Raw genomic sequence first — 27,017 nt, 5'->3', positions numbered from 1 at the left:
AAAAAAGATATGCTTATTGCAAGCAAAAGCATGGAAGAAATCAACAAGTTAAAGGCTCAACTTTCTGGGACATTTGATATGAGGATCTTGGAGCTGCAAAACAGATCTTCGGCATGGAAATACACAGAAACGGGAAAAATGGAAAGCTCTAGTTATCGTAGCAAAAGTATGTAGAGAAAATACTTGTAAAGTTCCTTTCGCTTCCCATTTTAAGCTTTCTTCAGGTGTGAGTCCTAAAACTAATGAAGAAAATAAGTATATGTCTCGTGTACCATATGCAAATGTGGTAGGCAACTTAACATATGCGATGGTATCTACAAGACCTGACATTTGACATGCAGTTGAAATTGTCAGCAGGTTCATGGCAAATCCAAGAGAACATTGGCGAGCAGTGAAATGGGTGCTTCGGTATTTAAGAGGCACAAGTGACCATTGTATCATCTTTAATGGTTGTGGAGATTCAGTCTGCGGATATGTTGATGTTGATTATGTTGGTGACTTGGACAAGAGGAGATCTACTATAGGATATGTCTTTACTCTTGCAGGTGGAGCGATTAGTTGGATGTCAAAGCTTCAGGAAACAATTGCTTTATCCACTACTGAAGCAGAATATATAGCTGCTTCAGATGCCTATAAAGAGGCAATCTGGTTGAAAGGTCTACTTGATGAGCTTGGAAGGACGTGGGAGAAAGTGAATGTATTTTGTAACAGTAAAGTGTTAATCATTTAGCTACTAATCTGGCTTATCACAACAAGAATAAGCATATTGATGTAAGATACCATTTTGTAAGACATGTAATTGATGGCGACAAAGTCGTTCTCAAGAAGGTCCACACAAAGGAGAATTGTGCAGACATGTTCACTAAACCAATTTTGGTAGAGAAGTTATGGTGGTGTTTAGCTTCTCTCGGCTTACAGAAAAGATGATGAACGTGCACGTGCAAGGGATTAGGAAAATTGTTGTCAAGGTGGAGATTGTTAAAGAATGACACCAATTAAATATTGTTACAAATGTAATTACCTTAGTAATTTGGTTTTACCATTCAGAGTCCCAGTGTTGCGAACATCTCGATAACATCCCGATTTTATCTCAAAATCGCAATTTTTCGACCTAGTCGATGTTTGTCGATTTTTATCGATATTTTGATGGTATCTTGATTTTGATGATGTTTGCCGATTTTTACAGATATTTTCCCGATTTTTACAATTTTTTGGTTTTTCGGACCCTTCCCGATGTCGATGTTTGCAACATTGATTCAAACAGTTGCATAACCACAAGAAGTTATGTAACAAAGTCTTCATGTTAATATGATGTTGCCTGAGAGGCTTGACGTAATGTTGGAGAGTCATTTTTTACCTTGAATAATAAGAATTCCAATCCCTTGCCTTGTGGAGGTTTCCTTGACACACTGTCAGGGTTTTACCGCGTAAATTCTTGTTTCTATTGTATGAATTCAGTTTCTTGTTTTCTCCATATTTTTCTTTCTTGTTTATGCAATTTACGGGCTCAAATACCAACAAATCACAATTATTTATTGTGGCTTTAAGGCTCGCACTAAACTCGTTGGTACTATATTCCATAAGACAACTCTCTTGATGACTACATATATATGACAATGATCTTGATGTTATATCAACAGTGACAATAAGTTTATATGACAACACCTTTTTTCCAGTAACCCTGGAACTAACAGTGATACAATGACCTTAGGAACGATGAGTCTGTGATCGTAGTGAATTGTTGATCTAGACAACAGTAAGAACCTAAGTCACAGGACATGTCCTCCAAGGTCCCGTGTCCCGTATTTTACGTGTCAGACACGAAAACGGCCCTAAAACGTGTCGAAAACGTTTTTCATCGTGTCCTGTAAAATGTAAAACGTATTCACCGGTTTTCGTTGTGTCCTGCATCTGGAAAACGTGTATTCCGTTGATAGAAAACGTTGCCTGCATAAGCTGCAAATTTTTTTTAAAGAAACAAATAATTTTTGAGTGGGGCAGCTTAATGATCAAGTCTAGGCCCTAGTATTGATAGCTATTCATGGTAATGTTAAATTCTTAAAGTAAAAGTGACATTCTCCTTAATCTTCATTTTCATCCTTTTACTTAAATTTTTAACATTACCATGAAATGACTCAGGATGTTTGAGAGTGGTTCCGGCCTCATTGGATTTCATATGGAGAAAGTAGAATTTTAGATTTCATTCAAAATGCAGCAGACTTATCAGTTTTTAAGGATTTCGGGATTGGGAGATTGTAATGTTTCCAGGTGACACCACCTGCCCGAGCTACCCCTGCCACCAGTAGAGGATGTGGTCTACCTCCTATAGCTCCTACTTCTAGTTCTTCAGCTTCTAGAGCATAGCAAACTCCACTGCCAACTCCACTAGCACCAGCATCTACATCTAGAGGGAAAGGGAAAGATGTGGCATTTTCTCGCAAGAGGGGCAGAGGAAATCAATAGGATTAGACTTTAGTTATTTTCTTATGTGCTTGTAAGTTGTACATGAACAATGAACATTGAATATTCAAGAATCAAGACCAAGCATATCACATTCTAATTTCTAAATAGTAAATTTTGATTCTATTTATTTTTTTAAAGTGAACTATGAACTTTGAGAAGTAATTATATTTTAATTTGATTAGATAAGCTACAACCTGCAATTTAATATGGATAAAAAACTATATTTCGGTATATATATATATATATATATATATATATATATATTAAATATATATAAAACGTGTCCCCCGTGTCCTGTTTCCAGGTCGCTGCGTTTCGTATTGAATACTCGTATTTACGTGTCCTCCGTGTCTTGTGTCCTTGTGTCATGTGACTTAGGTAAGAACATAACCTATATGATCGTGAGAAGAGCTAAATTGCGACCTACATAACAGTAAGACAATGAACTATGACAGTTGCATGGTTGTGATCGTTGAAACAATAATAGTGACTCGTAATATAGCGGTATTCTTGTATAATTCCAAATGGTACATATAATTTATGTGCATTCCATGACCTATGTAAATTGCTTACGATGTTAAGTCCTTTAAGTCGTGGTGATGATCATGAAAAGGGTCTAAATGAATATAGATTAAAGAACCTCAGTTTGACGCATATAAAAACTAGATCTTGAAATCAAATGAAAGGCATGTCAAACAATGTCATTAGGGTTTGATATAATATGATGTTGTTTAGGAGTTGAGAAACCCTGTCATGAAGATAAAATGTGAAAGAATTTAGCTCCATAAAATGTTTGACATCCAGGAAAGTTGAAGCCCAAGTATGATGTAATGCGAAAAAGGAGCTTTTTAGCCATAACTAGATCTCCACAGAAGAACAGGTTGTTGATGTATTGATGAAGTATGAGACCAACTAAGGATTGTGATGATGTCTCCCTGATTGAGAGGGAGTAAGAAATCTCCTCCATGTTTGAGGAGTAAGGACCTCCTCCCTTGATGAGAGGGAGTGATGGTGGACACTGTATTCTCCATGCATCATGCACTAGGCCAGGACTAACTGTCGTACTTCTAGTGAAGGCACTAGGAGGGAGAATGGAGGATTGGATAAGCATCTGGGATCAACACTTCTTGAGGATTGAGAATCCAAGATAGAATTAGTCTCGTGGACCGACACTCTTTGAGGATTGGACAAGGTATCTAAGATAAGAGTGGTCGAAGAGGACCAATATTCTTTAAGGATTGGTAATCCAAGGTAAGAATAGTCTTGTAAGGACATACTTGGTGAAAATCTGGATGGAGTATGTGCCTTGAGAGGGTGTGGTATTGGTGTCCATATGTATGCCTCCCAGCATTGTGCTCTAATCTTGTGGAGAGTTAGAGCTAGTTAGTCAAGGCCTTGCTATATTGTTATTTGACAATGTTGGTTATGATGTTGATGCTTGATGATGGCTCATCAATCCAGCTCTTCTTATGAGAATATTTCAATTTGAGAGAATCCTTGTACCTCGTTCTGTAATTATGAATACCTCCCTAGTTAAGAGGGAGTGTTGGAAAATGTAACTAGGTTTGGTCTTCATAATTATCATTGTACTTGTATCATTATGTATTTTATGTAAAAAGCAAAAAGAAGAAAGAGAGATTTTTTTTCATTAGTTAAGCATGTTCTTCATGCTTCTAGGATTTGTTGAGTCAAAGAGTCAAAGTCCTATTTGGACCTATTGTAAAGAAAAAGGAAAAAGAATTTTTGAAAATGTAATTTGGGTAAAATCACCTCAAGAAGCCAAGTTGGCCCTCCTAGATGACAAGTCGGCTCATTGAAAGGAGGTGTCTTTTTTGCACGTTGGAACAATTATACATTGGCATACATCCTACTCCAATTTGGCCAAGTAATACGGTGCTCTTTCTGTGATAACTTCTGAGGTAGAAATGTGTGAATTTCAGTGGCTAAAGAAGTGCAAGTTCCTGAGGTCATACATCTGCAAATTGATGCAAGTTTCCTGTGTAAGTTAATGCGACCTTCCTGTGGAAAATTGTTAAAAATGGTAACTAGGGATCAATTCCCTCATTTGGAAGGCTCCTCTTGATGACACACTTCACCCGTGAAGAGCTCTTGATGGCATCATTCTTCATTGGGAATTTTGGAATTTTTGTCTTCCTCTAAACGCTTCATTTTCATGTCGGCTCAAGTCGGCTCCTCTTCATGTCAGCTCATGGATGAAAATACATGTCTCTTCACCCTACTCCAACCACTATAAATAGGGATATATGTTCACCCTATTTGGTGCATTCACAACTCGGAATCTCTCCTAAAGCATCTCGGACTTGAGGAAGAAGAAGACAATTTTCTGAAGCACGTGTGAAGGGTTTCTCTCTGTTGACTAGCACTCTCTCTCTCTCTGTTGACTCTCATTGACTGCGCACTCTCTCTCACTGTTTGACCGAGTTCAAGAAGGTTGTTTTGGGAGACTTCTTTGACCAAGCTCCTAGGCACAAACACCAAGATTCTGAGCATCTTTCCATAGGTTTGGACCTCCCCGTTGACCTGCATGGATCGTAGGTCAAATTTGCAACAATTGACCGAATTTCAGAGGCCTATAACACTCTTAAATTCAAACTTCTTGAGGCATTTCAAAGGTGACACTCGGCAACATTTGATTGGATTTTTGCTCATCTTTTGGATAGTAGTTGGTTGGGTTTTTGTGGACAATTTGACAGTCAAAGGCTTGACTTCATCATCATTGTACATTATTGGATTTTCTCTTCTATGAACATTTGATATTTATTAAGAAGAAAAGATCAATTGGGTTTTGCCCTAACTTTTTCCTAAATATTTTGGTTCTCTTGTCTTGGCTTGTCTTCTGCATTTTATTGTTTATGTTCTATCTACAGTTATTGTCAATGTTGATCTAATGGTTAATGTGATTGTTATTGAAATCTAAGTGGAAATTGTCATTGGGCTAATAAAAGTACATTGAAGTAATTGTTGTAAGCATAGAACATACCATTGTCAAAATTAACATGGTATCAGAGCTCTAGTGAGGACAAGCCCAAGCAAGAGTAAAAGGAAATCACTGAGATATTTGTTGACAAGGACTAGTCTCCATGGCCACCTCCTACTTCAAGACTGAGGACAAGCTCAATGACAAGTCTGACTATCATGCTTGGAAGATGACATTGGATTTGACTTTGGAAGAACATTAAGTATTGGACTATGTGCAAGGAAAAGAGGTGGAGCCTCCTTCAAATGCGCCTGCTACTACTAGAACAAAGTATAGAAAAGGTGAGGTCAATCTTAATTGACGCCATTTAGTTGCCCATATTTCTGATTTGGGAATTTCTAAGGAAATGTATGATAAGTTGATTGGGATGTTTAAAGTCAACAATGCAAATATCTTTCTCAAGAACAAGTTAAAGGATATCAAAATGAATAAATGGGAGTTTATCCAATCCTACTTCATGAGAATAACTAAAGTCAAGAATGATTTGTTGTCTATTGGAGAAGTTACTGCTAACAGGTAACTCCCTCTTATTGCACTTGGAGGTCTTACATGTGCTGAGAAATCTAGGGCACAACAATTAGGTGATTTCTCTATAATCGATAACTGATTGTGAATGCTTTTTACTTCTTAGATTAGGATCTTCTTTTACTTACGTTATTATAGTGTTCTTCTTCATCAAACAGTTACCAATGCATAAACCATAAAGAGACAGGAGACACACGATGTAGGCTATTAGTCAGGGCCAAAACCTCTCCCACTTGAGAGGAAAACCTGAACAAATTCTTCTTCTTATAGAGACTTCAATTGATGAATACCAAGACCCTTGACCGATTTTCCACTCCAAGACCAAGACACAAAGCTTCCTCTTCTTCCTTGAGTCAACAATAGTCAAACCCTTTGCTTCTTCCTCCATCTCGGCTATCCTTCAAAATTTTGGCCCCTTGATTCAGGGTTGCAACTTCTGGCTCTAAATCATAAACCCTAGCTCATATAGTTGACCAACTTTAACCCTTAACTATCCTTACTTTAGAAGGAGACTTCTTGATAATTTGGCTTCCCTTTGACTTATCTTTCTCAAGAACAAGTTAAAGGATATCAAAATGAATAAATGGGAGTTTATCCAATCCTACTTCATGAGAATAACTAAAGTCAAGAATGATTTGTTGTCTATTGGAGAAGTTACTGCTAACAGGTAACTCCCTCTTATTGCACTTGGAGGTCTTACATGTGCTGAGAAATCTAGGGCACAACAATTAGGTGATTTCTCTATAATCGATAACTGATTGTGAATGCTTTTTACTTCTTAGATTAGGATCTTCTTTTACTTACGTTATTATAGTGTTCTTCTTCATCAAACAGTTACCAATGCATAAACCATAAAGAGACAGGAGACACACGATGTAGGCTATTAGTCAGGGCCAAAACCTCTCCCACTTGAGAGGAAAACCTGAACAAATTCTTCTTCTTATAGAGACTTCAATTGATGAATACCAAGACCCTTGACCGATTTTCCACTCCAAGACCAAGACACAAAGCTTCCTCTTCTTCCTTGAGTCAACAATAGTCAAACCCTTTGCATCTTCCTCCATCTCGGCTATCCTTCAAAATTTTGGCCCCTTGATTCAGGGTTGCAACTTCTGGCTCTAAATCATAAACCCTAGCTCATATAGTTGACCAACTTTAACCCTTAACTATCCTTACTTTAGAAGGAGACTTCTTGATAATTTGGCTTCCCTTTGACTTATCTTTCTCCTAATTTGGTTACCTTAGATGATTGTAACCTTCTCGGCCTTCTTGCAGTAGATGATCTCTCTCTTCTTCGCACATGTGACAAAAGAACAACCCTAAAACAAACTTAAAAACACCTTCGCTCTTCCTTCCTTCTTCTCGTTGGCTATGAGACTTCTTTTTGGGTGATTTTCGCACTTCTCCTTATTTCAGACCTTGATCGAATTGCTTGCTTCTGAAATGAGGCTAAGCTGCCTATTTATAGTAGTTTGCCAAGGTAAATAAGCCAACTTGATAGTTTCTTGGGTCGACATGTCATTTGGAGAGGTTTCATTATTCCTCCTTGAAGTCTACTTGTAGGAGGTGTTTTTGCTTGGACTTGGGGGGGCTTCTTATTCATTTAATGACTTATACAAAAATGTAACATGCCTAAGAAGGGTCCTTCATACATGACATTGACTCAAATTGACTTTTATGACTTGATGACAAAACCTAAAGGTTCACAGTGGGAACCTTCACTAAAATAAAATTCTTTGATCATGAAACCCATGATTCAAGTACTAAAAAAATTATTTTATTTTCTTCTTTACATCAATTACATAAAATTACAATTACACATATCATTATGAAGACTAAAACTATTTACACTTTTCAACACTCCCTCTTAACTAGGGAGGTATTCATAATGGTACTTGGTCATTCTCATAAGAAGAGTTGGATTGGTAACCCATTTGTTTAGCATCATATCAACCAACATTGTCACATAGCAAGGCCTTGACTAACAACTCTATCTCTCCACAAGATCTGAGCTCAATGCTGGCGAGACCAATGATGTATAGACACCCTCATCATTGTCTCTCTCAGAACATACCCCACCCGGGTTCTCAAGGTGTGTTCCACCAAGACTATTCTTATCTTGGATTCCCAGTCCTCAAAGAATATCGATCCTCTACGACTACTCTTATCTTGGATGCCCTAACCCATCCTCAAAGAGCATTGGATGCCAAATGTTTACCCAATCCTCCATTTTGTCTTCACAAGTGGAGACAAGAATGATGTGTCTATCTCTTCCTCTTAATTAGGGAGGGCATACCTATTCCAATGAAGGAATGTACCTAAGCTCCCTCTTGGCTTAGAAATTTTGCTTCCAAGTTTCTTCCAAGTAAAAAAACTTGTTTCCAGGCTCCCTCTTAATTAGGGACCTACAGCAGCTCCTCAGGTGGAGATGATGGGACAACCAACTGCTTGAAGAACTCCTCACGATGTCATGAACTTCTTTTCGTTATTCAGGAGTCTTCATGTTTTGGGACTCCTTCGTAGAGCACAGACCATCCATCACTTTCATCCATGAGTTTAGTCATGTCATTATTCCTCCATCAGTTCCTATCTGGCCTTCTTTTATGCCATGCTGCCTTATTCATACCATGTTTCCTTAAGGATCTTTCATCCTACTACATGGACATCATGGGTGGAAGATATCCATAGATATTTCCTTGGCCACCCTGCACAAGCCTATCCAGGTACCATTCAAAAATAAGGAATGAACACCTAAATCAAAATTACCTTTGTGATCGTCTTTCAACATGACATCTTCTAGTTTGAATCAGCATCCCGCATACACATTGACACATCTCCCAAAGATATACATTGTCAAGGGTCTCTTTCCTTTTCAGACTTCATTAGAGTCTTCATATCTTTCATGGATATATCCTAGTCAAATCTCTCAATCTTTGGATGTTGATTGCCTTTTCCATGGTTGTGTATCCCATGATCTCTTCCTTCCTTTCTTCACACATTTCATTCCCAGGAATTTCCAGTTGTTATCAACCACCTCATATTACATATGAGGACATATTATGTTGATTTCATCTAGACAATGTGTGACTCGTGCCTTTCTGCATCCTTTCAGAGGAGGAGATCCTTTTCTTTTGATCATGCTCTCAAGATAGAGCATTGATCCATGTTACCTGCAACCATATGACATGACTTTACAATTTTCCCATGAATTCCACAAGTTTGGAATTCTTGATGAAACCCTTGCTTCCTTTTGATTGGTGAACCTTCCAACGAAGATTCCAATAGAGGATCTTGAGTATCCTCATCCAGCAAATGTTTCCTTTTGATAGATGTATGATGAGCCTTGTACTAGATGACCTTTTCTTTCTTTTCCATAAGTACCACCTATGTTACTAATGAGGTTTCCAAGAGCTATATCCTTCCATGGGTGACTGCCATAGACTTCAATTTCAACCATCTTTCATGCTTCTCTATGATGATGTCACGAGCTCTTGCTTTCAATGCTTCTATGATGCCATGATGCATCCCATCATTTTTCTTAGTGAATCATGATAGCCATATCTTACAATAGAAGACTTAAGAACAGGAACTTGAAAAGAACTTAGGTGAGGAAGACTATCTCAATCATAGTAGAGATCTCTTACTTCCTCTTTCTTGGACTTCTTCTTTTCAGCTTCCTCCACTTCCTCGATGATATGGGCTTCTTCTCTTCCTCTTTTGTTATTGTCCTTCTTGATCTTAGGACAATCTCTTTTGTAATGCCCATATTCTTGACATCCATAGCATTGAATCTTGGCCATGTCCCTTTTCTTTTTTCGAGAACCAGACTTTCCAAATTTTCCCTTTCTTCTTGTCATTGTAGCATAAGCTTGATTTTGCTCGCCTGATCCTACATCAGATTTGGCCTTTATTCTAGATTCTTCAATCTTGCATATTGACCATCGATCCTGAAATGGAGTAGCTTCTTTCTTCACATAAATACTTGAAGTAAAGTTACCCCACTCCTCCGATAGTGCATTTAGTACAACTGTAGTCATTTCTCTATCATACATGACTTCTCCCAGATCTTGAAATTGATCCCTGCTTTCAGATATCCTCATAAAGTATGAGGCTATTCCATCTTCCCTTGACATCTTTTGCTTATAGAGTTCTTGCCTTAATGAGATGACTTCTCCAGCGATGCTTACAGAATACAACTCTACCACTTTTTAATAGATTTCTTTTGAAGTTTCGAGCTTTGATACATATGGAATAATGGGATCCTTGATGGATTCTATGAGAATCCTTTGAGCCCTAACTTCCCCTTTCATATACTTTGCAAGTGCTTGAGCATCTTCCTTTGCTGGTTTGGTTTTAGATCCTTTGACATGTTCCAAAACCTCATTTTCAATGAGATTCAAATCTATCCTTTTCTTCCATGCAAGATAGTTTGAAGCCCCAACCAATTTGTTGCTTTCCTTGCAAAAAGACATTTTGACAAATTCAGATGTGGACATAAATGTACTTACTTGATAGGATGCTCCTTCTCCTTGCTACTTTCTTGATGTTGGTGATGATATAGAGAATAGAAAACCTTTCCTTGAAGAAGATAGTTTTCTTCAATAATGATCCTTGAACCCATAGAGATGGAGATCTCTTTGGATCTTTTGATGGTGGAGTCTTTGTTGATGAAGATCAATCATGAATTCTTGATGATGTCTTCAATGGTAAGGACCTTGCTTCAACGAGAGCGAGATTGCCTTAGAACCTTGATGACAGCATCCTTGGTCTTGCTCTTCTAGAAAGGAACTTGATGTATAATTCCTTCAACTTGAGTAGAGTCTTTGTGGTCTCTTGAGATGGCTTGAGGATTCCAAGACTTCTTTCTAGTGTAGACTTTATCTTCGATCTAGGGTTTTGTCACTTCCTTGTAGATCTTGACTTTGTTGATGATCTTCTTGCTTTGATGTCTTTCTTGAGATTTGATCCTTGAGTGTCCCTTGATAAGATGCACTTTCTTGACTTTGTCACCTTAGCTCCGAAACAATGTTGAGAAATCTAGGGCATAGTAATTAGATGATTTCTCTATAATCGATAACTGTTTGTGAATGCTTTTTACTTCTTAGATTAGGATCTTCTTTTACTTACGTTATTATAGTGTTGTTCTTCATCAAACAGTTACCAATGCATAAACCATAAAGAGACAAGAGACACAAAATGTAGGCTACCAGCCAAGCCAAAAACTCTCCCACTTGAGAGGAAAACCCGATCAAGTTATTCTTCTTATAGAGACTTCAATTGACAAATACCAAGACCAGGATCCTTGACCTATTTGCCACTCCAAGACCAAGTCACAAAGCTTCCTCTTCTTCTTTGAGTCAACAATAGTCAAACCCTTTGCTTCTTCCTCCTTCTCGGCTATCCTTCAGAATTTTTGACCCTTGATTCAGGGCTGCAATTTCTGGCTCTAAATCAGAAACCCTAGCTCATATAGTTGACCAACTTTGACCCTTAACTATCCTTACTTTAGAAGGATAGTTATTTTTAACAATTTGGCTTCCCTTTGACTTATCCTTCTCATAATTTGGTTACCGTAGATGATTGTAACCTTCTCGGCCTTCCTGCAGTAGATGATCTTTATCTTCTTCACATGTGAGACAAAAGAACAACCCTAAAAGGCTAAAACAGACTCAAAACCACCTTCGCTCTTCCTTCCTTCTTCTCGTTGGCTATGAGACTTCTTTCTAGGTGATTTCGCACTTCTCCTTATTTCAGACCTTGACCGAATTGCTTACTTCTGAAATGAGGTCGAGCTGCCTATTTATAGTACTTTGCCAAGGTAAATAAGCCGACTTGACAGTTTCCTAGGCCGACATGTCATTTGGAGAGGTTTCATTATTCCTTCTTGAAGCCGACTTGTAGGAGGTGCTTTTGCTTGGTCATGGAGGGGCTTCTTATTCATTTAATGACTTGTACAAATATGTAACATGCCCAAGAAGGGTCCCTCATACATGACATTGACTCAAATTGACTTTTATGACCTGATGACAAAACCTAAAGGTTCACAATGAAAACCTTAACTAAAATTAAATTCCTTGATCATGAAACCCATGACTCAAGTACTACAAAAATAATTTGATATTCTTCTTTACATCAATTAGATAAAATTACAATTACACGTCATTATGAAGATCGAACCTACTTACACTTTTCAACAATAAGACCATGGGAAACATTTGTCACCACCATTCTTAATAATGACAGGACACCTGGTTTTGATGAGCTATTGGCTAGATGTACTCAAGAGGGAACAAGAATGATGGAGAGAGATAAGTCCTACAATGGAAATGAACCTACTGCTTTCTCCGCACATGCTAAGAGGACAAATGATGTTGGTTCATCTAATTCAAGGAGACAGGGTCAAGGATCTAAGCCGGGATTCAAAGGAAAAAGCGAAGGAAGATGCTACAATTGCAACAAGTTCGGCCACTATGCTAGAGAATGTCCTAAAAGAAGAATTCTCCAAGGGACAACAACAACAATCAAAGAACCAACAGGTATAACAATAAAGGAAAAAGGGATGCTCATGTTGCCCAAGAAGGAAATAATCGACCTCCCAAGAGGACAAGAAATGTCAGGTTTGATGAAAATAATGTTGTAGAAAAAACAAGATCTATCATATTTATGCTTTATCTACTGCCTCTCCTCTGAACACCTTGGATCATTGGCTAAATGATAGTGGAGCCTCAACACATTTCACTGGATATAAGGAGGTTCTCTCAAATTTAGTTGAGGAAGATTAATCTAAATATTATTCCTGGAGATAATGCCACCTACCCCGTGAAAGGGATATGAACTGTTACTCTTCACTTAAATAGAGTCAAATCATACATCTACAAGAAGTCTTGTAAGTGCCCGATTTGAAGAAGAATTTGGTGTCTATTTTTGCAATGGAAGACAAAGGTTTCAAGGTAGCTTTCATTCATGGAAAGGTACATGCATGGCATAGGAACTTCCGAAGATGCTTTTAATCTTGGGATTAGGGTTGATAGTCTTTATCAAGTTGGTGGAAGTCGTTTGGGAGCATTGGCAAGTGATACCTCTATTCAATGTGAGCTATGGCACCGAATATTTGCCCACTTACATTGCAAAGCCTTACCTGGTGTAAGGAAGATGGTCACCAGAATGCTTGAGTTTCGTATGAACCATGAAGGAGTTTGTCAAGGTTTTGAAGTTGGGAAACATACAAAGGGACCATTCCCTTCTAGTGAGAGCAAGACAACTGATATTCTTCAATTGATCCATTCTGACCTATCTGGTGCCTTGCACGTAACTTCATTAGGAGGATACTCATACTATGCAATATTTGTGGATGACTTCTCACGCAAAACATGGATTTATTTCTTGAAGAAGAAGGATGAAGTGTTCAAATGGTTCCATTCTTTTAAAGCATTGGTGGAGAATCAAACAGGAAAGAAGATCAAGACATTGAGGACTGATAATGGAACCGAATATGAATCTAATGAATTCAATGACTTTTGCAGAGAGGTAGGCATTAAGAGGGAGACAATCGTTCCATATACTCCAGAGAAAAATGGAGTTGTTGAAAGAAAGAATCGAACTATTATGGAAGCCACTCGTGCCATGATCTATGATCAAGGTCTACCAAAATTCTTGTGGGGATAAGATGTTAACATTGTTGTATATGTTCAAAATAAGAGCCCTCATCAAGCTTTGGATTTCAAGACACCCGAAGAAGTCTTCATTAGTAAGAAACCTGATGTTTCTCATTTTAGAATCTTTGGTTGTCCTGTGTATTTTCATGTGCCTAAAGAGAAAAGGAACAAGTTGGAAGCTTCTGGGAAGAAAGGTGTATTCGTTGGATATAATGAAAATTCAAAGGCATATAGAATTTATGTATTTGGTCAAAGGGAGGCACAAGTAAGTAGATATGTTACTTTTGATGAAGACGTTGCCCTCGAAAAAGCCAGAGATCTCCTCATCTCAAGGAAGGATGATGACGCTGCTGAAAAACAAGAAGAACCACCAATGGAAGAGCTTATGCTAGATGTTGATGGCCCGTTGGATCCTCTTGATCCACCTCCTTGTGATCCCTCTTCCTCAAAGAAAAGACCACTATGGCTCTAACATACTCTTCAAGATGCAGAAAAACATTTTGCCCTAGAGGAACATTTCGAGAAAGTAGGAAGCCTAATAAATATAAAGGATACTTGGCTGCCATGAGTACTATCATTCAAATTGAACCTTGCACTTTCGAAGAAGTTGTAAAGCACCAGGTATGGAAAGATGCGATGGTTGAGGAGTATGAGTCAATCATGAAGAATGATGTCTGGGAAGTGGTGCCTAGACCCAAGGACAAGTCCATGGTCACTTCAAAATGGATCTACAAAATTAAACATGGAGCTTATGGAAGTGCTGAAAAATATAAGGCAAGGTTCGTGGCTCATGGTTTCTCTCAAAAGGAAGGAGTTGACTATGATGAAATATTTGCACCAGTTGCTCGATACACCACTATTCGATCCATAATTGCTCTTGCTGCCAATCAAGGATGGAGCTTACATCAAATGGACATCAAGACTGCATTTTTGCATGGCTCACTTAAGGAGGAAGTCTACTTGGAACAACCTCAAGGGTTTGAAGTACAAGATAGAAGGACACATGTATGTAGGTTGAAGAAAGCCCTCTATGGGTTAAAGCAAGCCCCTAGGGCTTGGTATGAGAGGATTGATAGCTATCTTATGAAGCTGGGATTTACAAGGAGCTATGTTGATCCAAACTTATACTTCAAGGTTGAAAAGGACATGCCACTTATTTTGGTCTTGTATGTTGATGATCTATTTCTGACTGGTGCAGACCCTCTCATTTATCAATGCAAGAGAGATTTGACTTCTGAATTTGACATGAAGGACCTAGAGGCTAGGACTTATGCATTACTTCCTAAGATTGGAGGTCTGGCAAAAGCCTGGCGAGATTTTCCTTTCTCAAGGGAAATACATTGTTAAGTTGTTAGAAAGATGTGGTATGGTGGAATGCAACTCTGTGTCTACTCCAATGGAACTAAATGGAAGGGTTGCTGGTCCGGAATTGGCAAATCCTTCTGAATATAGAAAACTTGTGGGGGCCCTAATGATTTTGGTAAACTCTTGACCGGACATATACTTCGCTATAAATATTTTGCGTCAATTTATGGTTGAGCCTCATTATGTACATTGGGTTGTTGCAAAGAATCTTCTAAGATATCTTCGTGGCACTATCAACTATGGACTAAGATATACTACTGGGAATTTGAGGCTTCATGGATATTTTGATGTTGACTAGGTTAGCAATGTGGTGGATAGAAAAATCACATTTGGATGTTGTTTTCCTTTGGAATCTGTTGCAATTTCATGGATGAGCCGAAAACAAAAATTTGTTGCACTAAGCACCGCAGAGGTTGAATATATTACAGCTAGTATGGTCTGTTGTGAAGCTACTTGGTTGAGTGAGCTCTTCAGTGAGCTATTTGAGCACGTGTTGGATACCACCATCATTTATTGCGACAATCGAAGTGGGATTCATCTCTTAGAGAATCCCATGTTCCACAACCGATTCAAACATATTGATATCAAGTACCACTTTATCCAGGATATGATATAGCAAGGAGCAATAAGGCTCCATCACATCAAGACAAATGAACAAGTTGTTGACATCCTCACAAAACCTTTGGGAAAGGCCAAGTTCTTAATCTTCAGAGAGAGACTTGGAGTCGTGGAAAGACCCTCTCATGAGGGTCCTGTGTGAGTTGGAATGAGTTCTGGGAGCTCCTTGGGGACCTAGGGTACTTCTTGGAGCTATATGAGCACAGGGTGAGTGGTTCACCTTCCCCTGTGGAGTATATACCCTAGCATGATTAAGCACAGGATGAGTGGTTCACCCTCCCCTGTGGAGGTCACTATTTGAGCATAGGGTGAGTGGTTCACCTTCCCCTGTGGACACTGGATACCCCAACATACATCCTACCCATGCAGTCTGGGACTCATGGGAAGTACCTCTCATCTAGCTAATGAGTTGGGAAAAGTGGATAGGGACCATTAGCACTACTGACGGACACGTTGAGTATTGTGGTACTCCCTATGTCTAGGATGCATGATGTTCAACAACTTGATCACTAAGGATCAAGCCTGGTAGGGTTTCTACCCCTGGACATGAGGACTTACCTCTGTCATATGGATGTGGGTGGTAGGGTCTTGTGACCCACCCTCCATGATATTTTCTTCTTGATATGATATCAATCTTCAACAAGGACGAGACAAGTTGCAAAAACAGTACACGATGAGCTTGATGGTATAGCTATGGATGGACATTGGTGAATTACTCCTTAGTTGAGAGGAAGTGTTAAAAATGGCAACTAGGGATCAATTCCCTCATTTGGAAGGCTCCTCTTGATGACACACTTCACCCTTGAAGAGCTCTTGATGGCATCATTCATCATTGGGAATTTTGGAATTTTTGTCTTCCTCCAAATGCTTCATTTTCAGGTTGGCTCAAGTCGGCTCCTCTTCATGTCGGCTCATGGATGAAAAGACATGTCTCTTCACCCCACTCCAACCACTATAAATAGGGCTATATGTGTTAGAAAATCGTAAAGGCAAAAAGATTTTCTCTTGTTGATAATTACTTGTGATTTCTTTGAGTTCTTATTATCTTTCTTATATTCTTCTTTTATCTTAGTTTCATCAAGCAATTACCAAGACCAAAACACAAAGATCAAATACACCAGATGTAGGCTCTCAGCCAGGGCTAAAACCCCTATATAGGGGAAAACCCCAGTCAAAAACTCTTCCTTTAGTAGATTCAAAATGAGATAGACCGAGACCTTAGACTCAAAGACCTTCCTCCTCCACCAAGTTAGCCTCCCAATATGATTCAGCACACTTCAAAAGTCTCTTTTTATCTAGCAGATTCAACCAAGCAACAATCAGAAATTTCGGCCCCAACTTCACCAGAATTTTGGCATAGCTTCAGATTTTTAGCCTCTTAGCTACTACAAAATTTCGGCCCTCCAGCAGCACTTCAAAACTTCACACATGTGGGAGAGAAGAGAGAAATTTTGGTTTCTTTTGCAAGATGATGACCTCTTTCTTCTTTGCTAGACTCTTCTTTCTTGTCCCTTGAATTTCGAACCTTTTCCTTGCCCAAAAGTTGCAGTTCAAACTTGATGAGATGATGCACCAAATGAAGTCGAGTTGCAGTATAGGTGATTTTGCCCCTTAGTTAGGCCGACTTGGTGGAGGAGGCCTAATTGACCTAATTTACATTAAAATCATTTTCTTTCTTGACAAATAAATCCCAAGAAGTTTTCTTTATATTATGACATGGACAAAGACACTTGACATAAACCCTAGAAGTCTTCAATGGAGACTTTGCCCTAAAACCAATTGACCCAAGCATGAAACCCATGCTTTAATAAGTCAATTTCTTTAATTATAAAATTTCTTTTTCTTTCTTTTGATAAATAAATTACATCATGACTCAAATACAATTATGAAGATCGATACTAGTTACATTCTTCAACAATATGTTCACCCCATTTGGCACATTCACAACTCGGCATCTCTCCTAAAGCAGCCCGTACCTGAGGCAGAAGAAGAAGACGATTTTCTGAGGCACGTATGAAGGGTTTCTCTCTCTATCTCTGTTGACTCTCATTGACCAAGCACTCTCTCTCTGTTTGACTGAGTTCAACAAGGCTGTTTTGGGAGACTTCTTTGACTGAGCTCCTGGGAACAAAAACTGAGATTCTGAGCATCTTTCCACAGGTTCGGACCTCCCTGTTGACCTGCGTTGACTGCAGGTCAACTCTGCAACAGTTGACTGAATTTCAGAGACCTGTAACAGTCCGAAATTCAGACTTCCTGAGGCATTTCAGAGGTGACACTTGGCAGCATTTGATTGGTTTTCTGCTCATCTTTTGGACAGCTGTTGGTTGGGTTTTTGTGGACAGTTTGACAGTCAAAGGCTTGACTTTGACTTCATCATCATTGTACATTATTGGATTTTCTCTCTCTGAACATTTGATATTTATTAAGAAGAAAAGATCAGTTGGGTTTCCCCTGGTGGGTTTTGCCCTGGCATTAGCCTAATATCTGGGTTCTCTTGTCTTGGCTTGTCTTCTGCATTTTACTGTTTATGTTTTATCTACAATTACTGTCAATGTTTATCTAATGGTTAATGTGATTGCTATTGAAATTTAAGTGGAAATTGTCATTGGGCTAATAAAAGTACATTGAAATAATTGTTGTAAGCATCGAACATACCATTGTCAAAGTTAACAAAAATAATCTCAAATGATGGTGGTCTTCTGTGGAAAGATAATATGAGATAAGAGCGGAATTTTGTGGCATATACTAATACTATTTTCTGTGACTGAGATTGATGGATTTAGAGGGTTTGACTTGGCATCTTAGAGGTTGAATTTGGGTGTTGGATTTCTCACTTTGATCTGATTCTATAAGAAGAGAATTGTTTTTTCTGGGTTTTCCCCTGGAGGTATTTTGCCCTGGCTTGGAGCCTACATCTTTGTGTTTTTTTTTGTCTTCTGTGATCTTCATGTTATGCATTTTTGGTAATTGTTTGATAAAAGAAGAAAATATAAATCTAGTAAATAAGCCAAAAAATTCACAAGTAATTATTATGACAGAGAAATCAATCTTAATTCTTAAGCCTCCATATTTGTCAACGCGTTCTGTTTTAAAAATGCAAAAATAACTTCATCTATTTATCTCTGCAACTTCACAAACATAAATTGGAATAAAAACATTTCAGATAGTTTAGTGGGTTAGCTCAATTAATTTATGGCTGTTCTGTTTTAAAAATGCAAAAATAACTTCATCTATTTATCTCTTCAACTTCACCAACATAAATCGGAATAATAACATTTCAGATAGTTTAGTGGGTTAGCTCAATTAATTTATGGTCGTTCTGTTTTAAAAATGTAAAAATAACTTCATCTGTTTATTTCTGCAACTTCACAAACATAAATTGGAATAATAACATTTCAGATAGTTTAGTGGGTTAGCTCATTTGGTTCAAACTTCAAACAGACTGTTTCAAGGAAGAGTTCGCCATGAGGTCTCTGGTTCTGAGGTTTGAGTCCAACAGAATCCTGCTGGTGTACAAGCTCTTATTGTGGCAGGTGGTTGAGCTGCCCTCATTCTAAAGGGGTATCCCACGAGATTTCCTTGGAAAATAAATATATGTTAAACTGACATATGCCACATCACTGTCATGTTATGTTACACATCTCCCTCACCCAGGCTGTAATATGCACCCCTCAGCACAAAACTGTTTTATAAATTATTCTCAGCTTATGCTCCAAGATGCATAAGAGTTGTAGAGCAGATCCTCTTCCAGTAACTATTTAGTGTACCCATTCTCTTGTCTGCCTTTGGCTTGGTAATCCTTACAGATATCGCATAACTTGCTGCAATACAGGGATCTGTGCATAACTTGCTGCAATACAGGGATCTGTACCTATCGCCAATGCTGCTGGGCATTTGGCCAGCCCTGTGATAGAAGGTGCCTAGTTCAAAACCCCCCAGGGTGAGCCATAATAGTCTATGATAATGGGTTTACTAGGGATGCCATCAATGAATGTAGACAAGCATCCCTTGGGTTGCCCATGAGGTTTTCCTTGAAAAAAGTAAGGTTATCTTTAAAAAAGATTGTCACGGGAGACATTCTCATACCACCTCTTATTCAGATAAATAAAAAATAGTGTTTCTAGTCATAGCATTCCTGAGATGAGGATAATGTTTCCCAACTGGACAAAATACTCTTCAAACGTCCACAGTACGTGGTGGCATCACTGAACATTTCCACTGTCTCCATGAACGTGAAGAATGCAGGGTACATCACTCTGACAGCCAGAGACACGTCCCCAGGAAATACAGATTTAGTGCAACAATAATGCAAATAATAAAGAAATGCATTTTACCATATGAATGGTCATGATCCAAATATTCTTTGGAGCTATTCCTGAAACTGACAAACCCAAACTCAAACTTTTAAATTTAGCTGTATGTGTATGGGCGTGATACAGATCCCATTTGCAACAATTCCGTCCATTACACTCAACCAAACTATAAATATGAAATTTCAAATGCAAACTTGTACAATAGCATTATTTACACCTCTAATAAACTATTTCCCTCAGATATTATTCGCAAGCAAAATCTTGTAGCATGAAGCACTGGGATAGCTCTTCATACTTTGAATCATCTCAAATATGCCATCAAGTCGACTATGAACTTTGAAGGAATCATCCAACCAATATGCACTCTACCAAATAGGTAAATTACTTTTGCTGAGAGGAATATAAGAGCCAAGATTCCTTCATACCATGGAAGCAATGATATATATTTCAAGGACAAGAAGACAACCCATCAAGTAAAATATGAATTTAAGTCAACCAGCAGAGGATGCAAATAAATATATTTTAGGTTCACTAAGAAATTAAGTTTCTATTAGTTCCAAGGAATAAACTGGAAGAAAAAAGTCGTACTTACTGTTTTGCTTGTATGCATGGTACACATTCAGCAGCGTAAGATGATCCCCGTCAATGTGTGCAAAACAGGCCTTTGCTTCATCTGCAGCTTTCTGGGCCTCCCGTGGCCGGAGAAAGCAATTTGGGACTATAGAAAGAGAAATTTGTTATCACAGATGAGGCCCACGGAAGGTCAGCAGATGCATAGAGGCGAGACCACACCACATGCACCATGAGTGATGCATAGAGAACTGCAGCTATCTGCATCATCGCTAAACTTAAAGAATCTAGGTCACACACCAACCAGACCATGCCTAAGCTACGTAAGATATATACATATTACAGACAGAAGACTGATCACTCACCTTGGTAACGACAAAAATAAAATTAACCTTTACCTAATGACCACAGCAAACCAAGCATCAGACAGCTGCAGACTATGAAAGCAATTATGACTGAAAGCATACCTGAAAGCATAGCAGTGATGGAAAGAATTTCATTAGAGCAGTTGAATTCAGGGCTGACGACTAGCATCTTGGACATCTGTGGGTCCAGTGGAAATTCACTCATCAGCTGTCCCAGTTTTGTCAAACACCCATCTTCATCCAGTGCACCCAAATAGTTCAAAAGCTCTAATGCACGCATCAAAGTTTCTGGGGCAGGAGGATCCATAAAATCAAAATGCACCAGATCATCAATCCCCAGTTTTTTCAGGGTAAGAACTACATTTGCAAGATTTGATCGCAAAATCTCAGGATATGTCTGTGCTTGAAGGTCATTCTGAAAACTCCTCTCTGTATACAGTCTGAAACATTTTCCAGGCCGTGTACGTCCAGCTCGACCTGCTCTCTGATGAGCACTTGCTTTTGATATAGGAGAAACAAGTAATGACTCCACACGCACTCGAGGGTTATATACTTTCTGTTTTGAAAAACCAGGATCAATCACATACACTATGCCATCAATAGTCAGTGACGTTTCTGCAATATTAGTGGATACCACTATTTTTCTTCCGGGACGACCACCCTCCTTTGTGGGTGGTGGAGCTGGCTCAAATATCTTTTGCTGCATGGCTGGAGGAAGGGTTGAATATAAAGGAACAACTTTCAGAGGCCCAGTCTGATCGCCCAAATTCTGTACCTCTCTTGTAATTTTTCTACAAGCATCTTCTATTTCCTCCTCCCCGGTGAGGAAAATAAGAATGTCCCCAGGTGGTTCATGTATATGTATTTGAACAACCGTTTTAATTGCTGCCTCTAAGTAATCGTTTTCAGGTTCTTGAGTGAAGAATATCTCAACTGGATGTAACCTTCCTGGAACTTTCATAACAGGTGCACCATTGAAATATGCTTGAAATTTTTCTGCCTCTAATGTTGCACTCATAACAATAAGCTTTAAATCAGGTCTATTCTTTAAAACTTCCTTCAGTAATCCAAAAAGGACATCTGTAGCTAAAGTCCTTTCATGTGCTTCATCCAGAATAATTACTCTGTAACGCTCTAGAAGTGGATCAGTCATTGCTTCTCTGAGAAGCATACCATCTGTCAAGTACCTGTAAGGTACAATAGTAAAATTTCATATTACCTGCCTATATTATTAAGTTACACAAACCATCGCAACTAAAAGCTGTCGTGGTTCGATATCCAAATAATTATTTAAAACTTAAAAAGGAGGCGAGGGCAACAACCGAAGCAACACAAAAGAGAACCCTGGATTTAAATCGTAGTTCCATATCCAAAATAACAAATTAAAACTTAGAAGGGATGGACAAGGGAAACAACTGATGCGACACAATCTAGAACCCCGGATGTCAATGATCAGAATACTTGTAATAAATGAGTGACTGACAATATACAACAGAAAGGCAAAGCAGCTCACAACAGGAAAACAAGCAGACAAGTTTCTTGTTTGGTTGCATTGTGCTGTTAAGCAAGGTATCACTCATCCAATCAAAACAGGCTCTGTTACAAATAAGATGGTACTCAAGTTGGGGCAAATTATATTGTAATATTGGCACTTGGATTTTTATGAAACTATTGCCGATGGCAGTTTAAGGAAAGTTCCATGCATAATGTGTTAATTACCAAACTTATGCATGCTTACTTTAAAATAGTCTTTGGACCACTGCAATCTTCAAATCGAATGCTATAACCAACTTCTTCTCCAATTATCACATCCATTTCCTCTGCTACACGACGAGAAACAGACATTGCAGCCACCCTGCGAGGTTGAGTGCAGGCAATCTGTTTCCGATTGTTAGTGTACCCAGCTTCTACCACGAATTGGGGAATCTGCAAGGGAACAAGGCACAAAAGTCTAAGAAATATATAAAAGTCAAAGAAGCATCAAACATCAAAGACACAAGAATCCTACACTATCACAAATACACAGATAAATTCTTAGCCCAGCACTTTCACGATGCTCAATTTGGTAAAATTTTCTATATTTGCATGAATATTTGGCTTGTGACAAGATAGAGTGGAACTTCACATTCAACCTGTGAACTTGGCGAAGCCTTGGGAGATTCTCAATAGAGCGGTGACAACCATCTTTTCTAGTGCATAGTGTGTTAATCAATGTTCCAACATGTTTCCGGTGTGTGATGCAGGTACGTGGGGAGTACTCCGTACGTCTGAACAGTGTGCTCATGTTCACCGTACATTTGAGTACATAGGAGTGTATACCCCAACAAGGGACCCCGCCCCAAATATAGAAAAGTATACTGTAGAAATTTGAAAATATAAAAAGATTATATATTTTATCAATGGTTAATCCTGACTAAGAATCAATGAAACCCCAAGTTTCAAATCTAAGTTGTGAGGTTGAGTAAAGGCCTCTCCAATGATTTATAGGTAGCTTCTGGTGGGAAACCCCAAAAAAACGCGGTTGTAAAAGGTTTCAGGCCAACGTTCCAGTGAGAAATGAGCAAATTCAACTACCGTCACAAGTTTTTGGCTACCGAGAAAGTTTTGTAAGTGGATTCTGGGGAATCCATTCCCAAAAAAAGCACTGTTGTTACAGGTTTCAAGTCAACATTCAAGTGAGAAATGGGGCAAAATTCCACTGCTGTCACAAGTTTTTGCTACAGAGGAAGCTAAAGATCCACGTCAAAAGGCCTCTCCAATGTGTTCCAACTAAAGCCAGTGAAAAGGTAGAAAAGTCCTCTGCCACTACAAGTTTCCAGCCACCAAATATGAACCCACAGCCTACCATCAATCAACCAGTCTTCTAGAGTGATGTGAAGGAATAATTCATACTTATGAATAAAGAAATTATTAATAGTGGTCAATAAATGAATAAGATAAAATTATTAATATGAATAATATAAAATTATTAATAATCAAAGTACATTCACTATTCATAAAATTATTAATAATCAAAGTACATTTATTTTAAGAGTTTTCATTATTTATGATCAAAGTTTTTATTTATTTATTTGTTCTTTTTCTCTGCATATCAAAAGCCAGAAGTCTTTATTTGCAACTGAAGTATGTCTTCGATGTGTTCATCATACACGTAGAGAAATTAGGATAGCAATCAAACCAGACAGGTCCGTTTGACAGGGGTGCAACAATCCCTCCAAGAATAGAATCAGTATATTTGTTATGAGTCAGGTCTCTAATAGTAGCTAACACAAAAGTGTTCAACCCTCTGTGGGTTAAAGCAGAAATTCCCACCTGGGTTAAAGCAGAAATTCCCACCCGGATGCGACCAAGATGCACATAGGAAGTTTTATGCTTTCTTGCTTCTTTTTGTAATTCTTTGGGATCAAAAAGAGGAATAGTCTGAATAGTTTCAGCGTTCTCTTGGACCTGGCTGACACATTCTTTTAGAGAAACATGGGTAACAGCTTTGACGTGAAACATAGAAAGGTCAGCATACACATATGATGGACTAATTGATGGGAGTTTCCAGCATGAAGCAGGCTGGTTTTCGACTATTTCTATCTCAGCAGAATTTACTAAAGAAGATGAAGCATTATCAAATAGATTTGCAATATCTATATTACTGGAACTTTGTTCTTGGTCTTGAACTTCTCAAAAAAAATAGATCTTATTCCAGCTTCCATTTTAGATAAAGAAGAGTTTATAGTATTACCCGGTGAACCAAACGTTTTTGGCTCTGATACCAATTTGACCGCATTGGTCGCAGTTCCAGGACTGTTGGATTCTCGGAACAACTTTCTGTCTAATAAACCCTGGATCTCCTTCTGGCAGAGTTGTAAGTAGGCTTCATTCTTAGCAATTGCTCGGCTTTTACATGGCTTACCTGTATACTCTGTTTTGTATGGTAGATCAACAAAATATTGCTTTATGTGCCAAAAGACATTGGGCTCTTCTACACAACATTCCTCTTCTAGAAATTGTCTGAGTTCTGCAATTCTTTTCATCACACTAGGTTGTTTGAGTTGGTCATCAATTCGGAGGCAAGATTTTAAATCCTTCAATTCTACTAATTTCTCTTGGGATTTATGCAACTCTTGCATTGCCTGGATCATAGTGGAGATTCAAGGCGTTGAAACAAATGGGAGTGTGATTGTATGCAAGTAACCATTATTGTTGGGTACAGAGATGAAGTATCCTGATCGACCATCTTCAAGTCTTGCAGAGCCATGTGGTTCTACAGCTGCCAAAAATGGATTCCCAAGATGCAGTCAATAGGAATGTTGCCTACTGCAAATTTTGCATTTATGCAGTATGTATCAAAACATATTGTGGCCTTAGGGACTTCATACTGAAAATTAAACCCTTGTGCCCCTAATCCAATAACCTCACCTATTGCCTTAGACCAATATTTAGCAGAGACAGATTTTTTATTCAGTACAATGATGTCTGCACCAGTATCTAATAAGGTCTCTAAATAAAAGACTTCATCTTGGACTCTAATCTGGAGCATAACATGAAATTGTTGATGTTGCACAGCCATAATCTTCATATTGCCAAAACCTCTGAAATCTGCAGGCTTGGTCTCATAGATTTCTATATTTGGATTTGGTTTAGAAAAGAAGTGGACTGTTTTGTCTTCAGGAGTCTTTCCTTTTTCTAATTTTGAGACCTGGGTTTTGAGCTCAGCAATTTCTTTTTTCAGACTTTGGATCTCATGGCTAATTTCTGGGAGAGTAAGTGTTCTTTTCTTATCTGCCTGGTGGCTTCTTTGAAAGGATTTACTATTTTTATCAAAGGAAGCATATCAACAAAAAGGGATTTTGGATTAGGATTTTTACTGGAGAAAGTGGCTACATATCCTTGGTTTTTGAGCATCGTCTGCAGAAAAGTTTCCATTAACTTTTCTTTCATCTCCCCTTCGCACAACATCTTGATGCCTGCCAAGACTTTGGCTTCTTCATCATCATCGAGATGAGCCATACAGATTTTAAGCTTTTCTGATGACTTTAGTAGTGACTGTTATTCGTCAGAGTTTTCTTCAGTATCAGTATCTGTTATAGTGCAGTGACAATCATCAGAATTTGTACAATTACGATCAACAAGGAACATGTTATCTTGATCAGATAAATCAGAATCAGAATCAGAATTACTGAAACTGGATGTTTCAGTAGAATTACAACAGTTGTGTCCTAACATGTGTACTTCTTCCTTAATGTGAAAATTTGGGCAGTGGTCTGTTTTATGCAGTTTAGAGCCACATTTGTAGCACTGAAGATGGACCAATGGTTTCATTTCTTCTTGTTTACCCTTCTCTTGATTGAACTTTTGTGCTTTTCCTTGGGATCTTTTTCCTTTCTTCAAATTGGATTCTTCTCCAACAGGACCCTGTTTGAAGTATGGCCTTGTTGGCCACAAAGCCAGCAAGTAAGCTTGTTCCATGCTTCTTGCTTATGTGTCCTTGAGGGCTGTAATAATGAGTTCGGGGAACTCTTTTGTAATATCCTTTGGCTGTGTTTTTTCTATAATTGCAGATCTGACCTGAATATTGTCTGGGCTGATGACTGATCTTTTGTTTAGAATTTTTCTTTATGGCCTTCTTTGTCCTTTTTCTATGTAGAATAGGATCATCTAAAGTTAAGCCATATTTGTTGCAAATTGATTTGCTGTGAGGAAGTTTAGACAGTTTTTGGATAGACTTATTCATTTTTAAATTTGTACATAGGCCAACTAAGGCCTTGGTTATAATACAATAGATCTCACCCCATGTATAGGATTCATATGGCTACTGGAAAACTTCTTGAATTCTTAAATAATCAACAAATTTGGAAGGCAAAGCAGCAAGGTATACCTGTTTCCATAAGAGATTCTTACTGTCCTTGACTTCATAAATCTGCTGCACCCAATCTCTATGGAAATCTTCATACTGAGACATTTTTTTGCACTTTAGATTCATAAGAATCTGGGAATGTTTATCTGATATCTCACATTCAGAACCACGCCAATGTTCAAGAATCATTGATGTGAGAGCACCAATCATGTTGCTCTAAGCACTTCCATCTTCATGAAATAGAGTATCTCCTACCTCATCTTTCACAAAATCTTCTGCCATTTTTGCTAAAGT

The 27,017-nt window shown here is 38.3% G+C and overlaps 1 protein-coding gene across 2 annotated transcripts in view; it reads right to left on the bottom strand.

Annotated features, from left to right (window-relative positions):
- LOC149178570 (putative pre-mRNA-splicing factor ATP-dependent RNA helicase DEAH2) overlaps nt 1-27,017 on the bottom strand; it is a 61,750-nt gene that overhangs the window by 16,051 nt on the left and 18,682 nt on the right. For both annotated transcript variants that reach the window (XM_089420384.1, XM_089420383.1), the window contains exons 2-4: nt 22,614-22,801; nt 20,978-22,062; nt 20,533-20,658 (exon numbers count right to left, since the gene is read on the bottom strand). In XM_089420384.1, coding sequence (XP_089276510.1) covers nt 20,533-20,658; nt 20,978-22,062; nt 22,614-22,801 — 1,399 coding nt within the window. The remainder of the gene's footprint in view (nt 1-20,532; nt 20,659-20,977; nt 22,063-22,613; nt 22,802-27,017) is intronic.

Source organism: Pinus tabuliformis, chromosome 4_1 (genome assembly GCF_031772625.1).
Source record: "Pinus tabuliformis cultivar Carrire ecotype Pingquan chromosome 4_1, CPIR1, whole genome shotgun sequence".
Lineage (NCBI taxonomy): Eukaryota > Viridiplantae > Streptophyta > Pinopsida > Pinales > Pinaceae > Pinus > Pinus tabuliformis.
Note: the sequence above shows the minus strand (reverse complement) of the source record. Positions and strands in the feature narration are given on the sequence as shown.